This window comes from Trachypithecus francoisi, unplaced genomic scaffold (genome assembly GCF_009764315.1).
Source record: "Trachypithecus francoisi isolate TF-2019V2 unplaced genomic scaffold, Tfra_2.0 Lachesis_group4, whole genome shotgun sequence".
NCBI lineage: Eukaryota > Metazoa > Chordata > Mammalia > Primates > Cercopithecidae > Trachypithecus > Trachypithecus francoisi.
Genome location: NW_022681469.1, coordinates 107,272,645 through 107,281,963, shown reverse-complemented (window position 1 = coordinate 107,281,963; position 9,319 = coordinate 107,272,645). Strand labels below are relative to the sequence as shown.

Below are 9,319 nucleotides of genomic sequence, written 5' to 3'. Positions count from 1 at the left end.
TGGCGGCGGCTTCTCAGCGTCCGCCGGACCCCTCGGAGCGAGCGCGGCGGGGCCCTGCACCCCGGCCGCGGCGGGCTCGGGACTGCGTGAGCGCCGGACGCGAATTTCCCCCGCTGACAACTTCTTCTCTCCCGGCTCGTCCCCGGCCCGCGCCGCGCCCCTCACGCGGGGACCCGAGACGCCGCCCCTCAGCGCCGGGCGGCCGCTCACCTCGGGCCGGGGTGCGCCGCGCCGCCCGCGGAGTGGCCGCGCCCGCTCGGAGCCGTCCAGCCCGTCCTGCCCGCCCGTCCGGCCGGCGCGGCGCTCGGGGTGGCGGCTGCTCGGCATGGCCCAGGGCGCCCGGCCCTTGGCGGCCGGTGGCGGCGGCGGCGGCGCGGAGCCCCCTGAGCGCGCGGGCCCCGGGCGGCCGCAGGGATCCCCGCCCGGCGGCGCCCACCCCTCGCCGGCGCCGCGCCCCGGCCCCGAGCCCTCGGGACCCAGCGCTGCGCCCGAGACCCCCAGTGGGGACACGGCGGGCGCGGGGCGGCGCGGCGGGCGGCGGGCGGCAAAGTTGGGGCCCGGCCGCCGCGGCTGGTGGGCGCTGCTGGCGCTGCAGCTGCACTTGCTCCGGGCGCTGGCGCAAGGTAGGTGCGCGCGGGGTCGCGGGCCGGGGGCGCCGCCTCGGGGCGCGGAGGCGCGAACTTGAGTAGCGAGAGTGTCCGGGGTCCCCACACCGCCCGGCCCGGGTCGGATGCGCCTCGCTGGGGCTGCAGGGAGCCCAGGGGCTTCTCCACGCCGGACTCGGAGGAGAGGGAATCTGAGCCCCTTAGAGCCTGCACCCCGTCTGCTGCTTTGCATTTTATTTCCTTTTTTTACATCATAGTAGCACAAACAAAAATTTTTAAGTTGAGACCCATTCCTCAGCTCCCTAAAAGGATGCCCGAGTCCGCTTCCCATTGCACGGATGAAAAAGGGGCCGGTCTGTACCTGAGTCTGCACCGCAGGGTCTGGTTCCCGGTGAGTGACATCCACAAGACTGCAAATATCAAGTGCCAGTCGCCGCGAAAAGCGTTTTCCAGCCCCTCCCCAGGGCCCCGTCCTCTCCCCAGGCCCCGCCGGCTCCTGACTCCCCCACGTCCTGATGCCCGACCCCAAATGGGTGCTGCGCGGCCGGTGGAGCAAAACTTTCAGTGCCCACAGCTTTTGCACTTGGCTTTGTTTTTCTCCCTCTGTTGGCTTCTGTTTAGAATACAGTGGTGAGCTTGAAATAGAGAAAGAGGATCTGCTGAATCGAAATGACCTTTTGAAAAGAGAGATGGGATCTCTTGTGAAACGAGCTTTCCCTCCCAAATCTGGGCTTCCCTCCACACGTCCCCCCACCCCCGCCCCGAAACCCGTAACATACCCCTGCCAGCTAGCATCCTTTTCTTTTGAAGTGTGCTGGTCTTAAAACCAAATCACCCCCCTCAACCCAGAAATAACCATTTTAATACGTCCTTTGCTGAAGTCTTCAAAACACATTAGTGAACCGGTTTTGCTGATGGTAGTTTTAGGAAAATTAACTTTGTTCGTTAGCTGTATCTTGGAATACAACTATCATGGTAAGGAACTTGGTATTCTGAGATTGAGGAAGATGAGAGCATTAAACTTAAATTAGCTGTGTTCTGTGTCCTGTGAAGATGATTTATGTGTAGTAACATGACTTAAGTGTAATAACATTTTAAAGGTCTGAGCTCAAAACTATCCAATAGTTTAACAACTAACTCATACTTTTTTTTGGTTAATGCTTATGTAACGTAATCTAAATTGTGCCCCTCCACCCCCCTCCAGCTTTCATAAATGCTCCCTCTTACGTTTTACTACATGAAAACAAATTGCCGTATTTCTGGTTAATTTAACTCCTCCATTACTTGGAACATTTTCATTTCACTTATTTGTGCTTTTTGCTTAATGACTTACTCTGGAAGAAAAGCATTTATTAAGTCATTTTGTACAGTGGGATCTGGAGATTGTCAGAGAAACCAGGTTCACTTGCAGAAATCTAAATCACTTAGCACGACCTTTAAAATAAAAATGGTGTTTATTAAGTTTTCTTTTTTCAAACAGTGACTTGCATTTTTTAGTAAGACCCGTACGTTCATACATTTGAAGATTCATGCCCAGACTGAAATGGTGGGGGAAAAATCTGCCAGTGGCTTTGTTTTGAAGTACATTACATTGATTTCAAGTTTTCATCAGTTGCAGTTTGAAGGCTCTGTAAAGCATTGCAGTTTTACAACTGAAATGTTAATGAAAATACGTTTAAAAAATATATTAAGGCAACAACCAAACTTTGTTAGGGAGGAATATTTTATTCCTTTTTGGCAGTAAAAACATTGGTACCTGTTTTACATTTATAAGGTTTATGAAAGTGTACAGATCTTTTAGTGTAAAATTTCAAATAGGTTGTTGCAAATTTTAAATTCATTGATGGGTTTCTGTTCTCTGTGCTCTGTGAAATGTGTAATATATCCATCATTTTTTATATCATATTGAAAATTCATATTACAGAGGAGATGTCACCATTTGACAAAAGCTCATGTATCTTGAAAATGAAAATTCTGGTGCTGTTATAAGAGATATCTGATGGGATGATGAGTTGGTAATACGCACAGGAATGCATTCTCTTGAATCTTATTGGATAAAATGTAACATTCTAAATGGAATAGTTACCACTACGTTGGAAGGCCTCCTAAGTACCATATGATTACATTGTAGCTAGGTGAAGCCATGCGTAATTTCTCTGCACCTCATGTAGGTAGGCTAGGTCATGTATCTTGAGAAAAAACATGTGCAACATTGATCAGTAAAAGTTACATTTGTATAACCTAAGTTACAGACCCTCTATGTGACTGATCATGATGTGAACTGCCAGGTTCAAGTCTTCCAAATGTAACTTTAATATGCCTTGGAATTTCTTCTTTCTATGTGGTGATGAGAATTTCTGAGTTGTATGCTCTGCTTATTGGTGTGTGTTTAATTGCTTGTGACTTCCCCAGATTCCTAAAAAGCGAAGTCTTTAATTCTGGAAGGCAGGTGGCAACACATGCTTTTCTTTATGCCATCCACCAAGGAGCCAGCTGTGAGTGGTTTGGAAGGATGACTTCTGAGGCTAAAGACGTATAAGCAATCATATGTGTGAAGTCCGTGGTGCCTTTAGCTTTACTGCTGAACCCTTTACAGGCTTACTAATTCTGGCCGTGTTCAGTAGATCTCCTAGATTCAGCTTGCATTCCTCAGGCCTAGAGAGGATAGGACTGTTGTTGTCAATTTCTGCCACGGGGCTGTTCATAGTCCTCAGTTTCTCATTTGAAATTATCTCCACTTGGACCTGTGGTTCTCAAGCTTTGGTATGTGTTAGAATCACCCGGGGAATTTGATGAAACTGTAGAGAACCTACTCTTTCATGAGCCACATTTGCTTTCCATGTGATTCCAATGCACATTGGAGTTCGAGAACTACTCACTTATTACCTTGTGTTTTCCCCCATTCTAGATACCTGCCGACTTCCTGGAACCCCCTCTAGCCCAGTGTTTCTCCAACTTGGTTGCACATTGGAATCACCTGGAGCTTTAAACCGTACTGATGCCTGGATGCCACTCCTAGAATTGGTTGTAATGAACTTGAGGTTTGATCTGTGCATCAGGATGCTGAGACACAACCTCCTCCCTCCAGGTGATTCTCATGTTTAGCCAAGTTTGAGAACCACTGCTCTGATGCTTTTACATGAGACCACGTGACTTGATTTCCCTTTCATGCCTTCCTGGGCTTATTGTCCTCCTCCAACAATTCCAGCGACTTTTATGGACCTTGGGCCTGTGTTCACTTATACCTGTTCCAGGTTCATGATCTCAAACTCAACAGAGTGCACCAACTTTTCACTTACGTATTGTTTAGTCCTACTGAAACTGTTGAGCCCCTACTTTGTGCTGCCTGAGGTGTACATTGGAATCACTGGTGAAAATTTAAAATATAGTCATCTGGGCTCCACCTCAGACCTGCTGGTTCTCAGAAGCATGCATTTAAAAACTCCACAAGTGATTCTTGTATGTTTGTGTTACTTTTTTTTTTTTTTTTAAATCCTTATGTTGGTTAGTCCCATAATCTCACTCAATTTCTCTGTCACCCTTAGCCTGATTTTCTGTGGTCTGGGTCACTTTTCTCAGGCCAATTCCCAGCCTTGGACAGGGTCTACTACTTAGACTTTTCTGCCACTTGTTTGCCGCAGTGTTGAGTTCACTACAAATCTCGCTTCCTTTTGGGCCCATGTTGCTTTCCATTAATCCAGAAGTACTTTGCTTCCCCTCCTCCTAACCCTCCCTTTATACCTTTGTAATTTGAGTTTCAGCTGGAACTTGAGTTCTGGACTCCCTTACTTGAGTATCGTTTTAATAAAGAGTGTTAGCTTGGTGAGTGCTCAGATACTTAAATTTTAGTAGGCCACTGGGCATTTAACAGACACCTGGTCTCTTGGTTGGTTACTGTCTTCTAAATCCAACAATAAGCAGTTACTACCCTCTATGCAGTCTGCGTGGCCACTTGTAGCTGTCCTGTATTGAACTTTTGCGTGCCAAGCACTCAGTGCTCATTGGTTCTTCACAACAGCTCCTGAGAGGTAGACAGCATTTTTGTTCTCATCTTACCTATGAGAAAACTGAGGTACTCAGATGTTAACTAACTTGCCTGAGGTCCCAGGACTAGGAGTGGTGGTGCCAGAAATGAAAAGTCTGATCCAGAGTCTGAACATAACTTGAGTTCATAACCTGTGGGGCTGGAGTGTTTCCCATGTAGCCTCTGCCTTTATAAGGAGAGGGGAAAACGGGCAGCAATCAGATCTGTACCAAAGGGAAAGACGGTGGTTGACATTTTCTAAATACAGTATTAAGTAATCTGACCTCAAGTTTTAGATTCACCTTAGTTACAATTATGATTGCAAAATAAAAGTTACATAATTTGGACAATAGAGATGAGGAATGTATGTAACCCCTTCCGAATGTATGTAACCCCTTCCGAATGTATGTAACCCCTTCTACCCATCTGTCTCCTCTAAGAAAGTGACCATCACATTTTGATGTGTTCCCCTACCCCCAATTTTTCTTTCACAACATAACATGAATTCCAGCTTCATGGGTTATGGTGGTCTGTTGGCAGAGATTAGACCACCCCAGAATGGACTACTGGGAGTGTACTAACCATTTCTTTGAGGAACATTTGGAAAATTCTTTTATCTGCACTCAAGTATATGAGTTTGAGTCCTTTAAATAAGGAGGTGGAGTTTGAAAGGTACTCATCTTTTATTAGTTTGCCTTAGCACACATTTTATGTAAATAGTTAAGTTTAGGCTATATACTGGGGTTTATACCTAACCGGAAGTTTCCTGGGCCCTCAAATATTGAGGTAAAACAATGTGGAAGGCTGCAAGTTAAGTGGGTAATTAAGTGATATTAAGTAAGACTGTGTAGTTTAATTCTCTGTACCAGTTGCCTTTATGTTATTTCCATCCTCAGAGCCCCTGTGTTGCTTGTATTGGGATACATAGGATTTGGTGTCTAAGGTGGCAGAGGTGTCTGGCATGTAGTGTCTTTCTGCCTGCCGGCCTTGTGGTGGCCCAGAGATCAGAATGTCAGCTGACTGAAACCAGAGAATGGAATGGACGCAAAGTGAGGATTCTGATTAGGTCATGGCTTAAATTTCTGTAAGAAGTAAAGAAAGCGGTAGTTATGAGAGTAGACCTTCAGGTCCAAATGCATGAAAGTTGAATTAAGCTCAAAGTGGGGAATGAAAACCACATTGAAAGGTGTAGTATAAAGAAAAGGGTTATTTACAAAAGAAAGCTGTTGATGTTTTGGTATTTGATTAAATACTCCTGGTAACCAATTTGATTAAATACTCCCGGTAACCATTTAATCAAGTAACCGAGCATTTTAGTTTGCATAGTTTCTGAAATTTTATTTTGACTTCATTTCTGTAAGGCGTTATCTTAAATTTCCCCCTAAGTATGTACACTTCTGTTTTAAAAGGCATAAACGTTCATATCCATAGTCCTGAGGGAGGACATATTTTGTCAGTTGGGACAGCAAATATGGCACCTCCTGCCATCCTATGGTAGCACATAGAAATAAGTTACAAGTTTTTCAGTGAATCCCTGAAATGCAAAAGTCTGTCACAGTTGGATACCTACCTGCCAGTTATTGATCCTGTACCTGAGATCTGTTCTGGAGAGGTTATTACTCCTAGAGTTTCATTCTATAAGCAGTGTTGCCACTAAATCCAAATACAAACATCATGATTATTATGGGAGCATTGCTTTAGGAAACCCTTGTTGATGTATGTACAATTCTAGTATTTAGGTGGTTGGCCTCCTGACAGAAAGCTCAAAAGCTAGAAACTCATTCCACCAGCCTGGTCCCAATCTCCTGTGGGTACTGTGGGAATGAAAGCATTTTTTATAAAGCTTTCCTAGAAACATGGAAATGGTAAATGGAAAAGACATTGGGCTAAGTGTCAGTAGGCCTGGTTTATAGTTCATTCTGTAACTACCTTGCAATATGAGCAAGTCTATTAGTCTCTCTGAGTCTATTTTCTCACCTATAAAAGGAGGGGTTAGACTAGATGTTCAAAATTGTTCTGCTCTGTTTCTCTGATCTTCTGTATGTTGTCATCCTTTCTGCCCTTTACTAGACTCTGCATGCGTCTCCTGTCTGGGGATTCTGTAACTCCATGTGTCTTAGCTTAGAACCTAATTTTCTTCATTTTACTTTTCTCAGAGTATTTACAATGTTGAAGACAACGAAGATGCAATGTAATATTTCTTCTTAGGTGCTGCCATCTAACACATGATATATTTACTCTAGCCTAAAAATGGTTCATGTTCAAAATTTCAGGTTCTATAAAACAAATTAGTGCCATAATTTATCAGTGTAAGCCTGAAATTTGGAGAAATAAATTTTCTTAAAATGTGAGATGCTTATTTATCTGCATGGCTAGAAGAAGGGCCAAGACTAATAGAAATCTGGAGGTAATTAATGCAGTGGGAAATTTAAAAAGATAAGAGAAAATAGTGATGGATGAGAATGTTTCTATTTACTGTACAGTGACCATCAGTAATTAAAGAGATTAGTAGATGTTGTCTGTTTCTGTGCTTAACCTAATGTTATGTTGGTTTAATTGTCTTCATTAGGGGCTTTTAGTAGAACAAAGGGTCTTTAAAATTAACAATAATTTTTCACTTGAACAGGCTTAACTGGCACTCTATTGATATACAGACAATGTCTAGTGAAGATAATAGCTATCAATTAAATAGTGCAATTTCTTGAAAACAGATATGTCAGTCAAGTAAATCTATTTCTGCTTTTTGGAGATTAGCTTGATGACCATGGGCTAAGACTATAGTTTCTGCAGTGTTTTTGGCTTTGGTTTATTTTCAAATATATATGGTTTTTTTTAACGGATAAGGCTAGGCTTTAGAGTCGTGGGTTCAGAGAATGGGCTAGACCCTGGGGCCCATATTGTTACGTAGAATTAGCCTTTGTGCAATGTTTGGTTGCCTTTTCTCCCTTCTAGAACTCTCCACTGTATTCTAGACCTAATTCTTTACCTTGAGAGGGTTGGAAGCTCTCAAGTATGTAAACTTAATTTTACAATGATGAATCGTCTTTCTAATAAGAAAAAAAATGTAGGGAAATAACCACGTAATGACTATGGTGATTTGGGGAAGAATATGGATACTTGGGGAACTCTGGTAGTTGCCTTTATTAGGAATAGTTGGTAGCAGGAATTTTAGCAACCCAAGCAGGCTAGTTAGAATATATTTCAGATTCGGAGTAAGGAGGGATTTTGTATCACAAATGTACAACCTATCATACTTAACTAAGGGCACTCATCTCCACAGGGGGTAGCATTTGTGGGTCTCTCTCTCTGTGGTGTGATCCTTAATTTATTTTGTGTGTTTGTGAGCCTGTTTTCAAAGTGAAGGTCAATTTTACCTTCTCTTTAGGCGTTAGGTGAAATGCACAAAGAAGGAAAGAGATTTTGATACGGTATGACCAAGCCCTTTTGTACAATGGATGTCAGTGTTGATTTTTGTACACGAACCACCAGATGGCAACAGAAAGAGTGTTTATATAGAATATAATCCATGGTTTCCCCAGCCAAGTTTTTTTTTTTTTTTCCCATGATACGCCACTTTTTAGTATACTTAGGTAATATGTACAATTTCTGTCTAAGAGCAAGGCGAATTTATAGTACCCAGCTATGTGAAATCAAAACCAGGTAATAGAACAGTGGCAGAGTGTCACTAGAAAAAGGTTTTTTTTTTTTGTTTGTTTTTAAACATGAGTGCATGTATAAACTGTTCCCAAAGAGAGCAAGTTTCCAGGGATGCAATGTTGATTTATATTATTGTATAGTCATGCTTTTACTTCTGATTTTTTTTATTCAGCATTTATTCAACTCTTACAGTAAGCTGTAATGATTTGCAGAACATAAAAAAAAACATGGCTGTTACCCTAAAGCATTTTATGTAACACCTTTAAAAGGAAGAGATGCATGAGTTTACAAACATTAAGCATATTTATGTATTTGCCGGCCAAAGGTATTTTTACTTTATGTAGAATTTGTTTAATTTTTGCCTTGTAGGCATATTCCCTTTTTCTAAGCGTGTTGTCTTGGCTCTTCTAAAATGATTGTCTTAGCTAAAACTCCTGGTTGCAAGCTAGAAACTCAGTCTGAACTACATAAGTAAAAAAGGATTTTATTGGAGGAGTCCTGGGGTATCACAGTATAACTAGGAGAATTTCTTTACATTTGGAAAGTTTAGTATTCACTTCTACCTAGAGAATAACTAGAGCCACATGCTCAAAAGCTCCTGAGTACTGTCCTCTTGGCCATTATCTCTTAGTTTGCTTCTGTGTCTGTGCTGGCATCCTTCTGGATTCACTGGAAATTGCTTTCTCTTTGTGGCTGAAACCCAGCTGTCACCACTCTTTGCATTCCTATTGCTTCAGATCCTCAAATAAAGATTGACGTAAAGCTTTGGTACTAAGTCCAAAATCTGTGAAATGGTCAGATCTGTATTTTAAACTCATCTTGAGTGGGGGGAAAAAGCATTATTGTTGTTGCGAAATTGAGAATGGGTTGGAAGAAACCAGAATGAATGGCTGACTGTAGATGGGTTGGGCTGTAACAACAATTGAGGTGAGAGAAAGTAGCAGCTTGGGCTAGGTGGTGGTGCTGGAGATGGAGAGAGGTAGATGCACTAGAGAGAGATTTAAGAGGCAAAAAATACGTAGGATTTGGTCAT

The 9,319-nt window shown here is 43.0% G+C and overlaps 1 protein-coding gene across 1 annotated transcript in view; it reads left to right on the top strand.

The window, feature by feature from the left end:
• The first annotated feature begins 221 nt into the window (after window positions 1-221).
• Window positions 222-9,319, top strand: part of SDK1 (sidekick cell adhesion molecule 1) — a 990,930-nt gene continuing 981,832 nt past the window's right edge. The window contains 1 exon segment of the mRNA XM_033191941.1: window positions 222-623. Within this exon segment, the coding sequence (XP_033047832.1) occupies window positions 326-623 (298 nt within the window). The 5' untranslated portion in view covers window positions 222-325.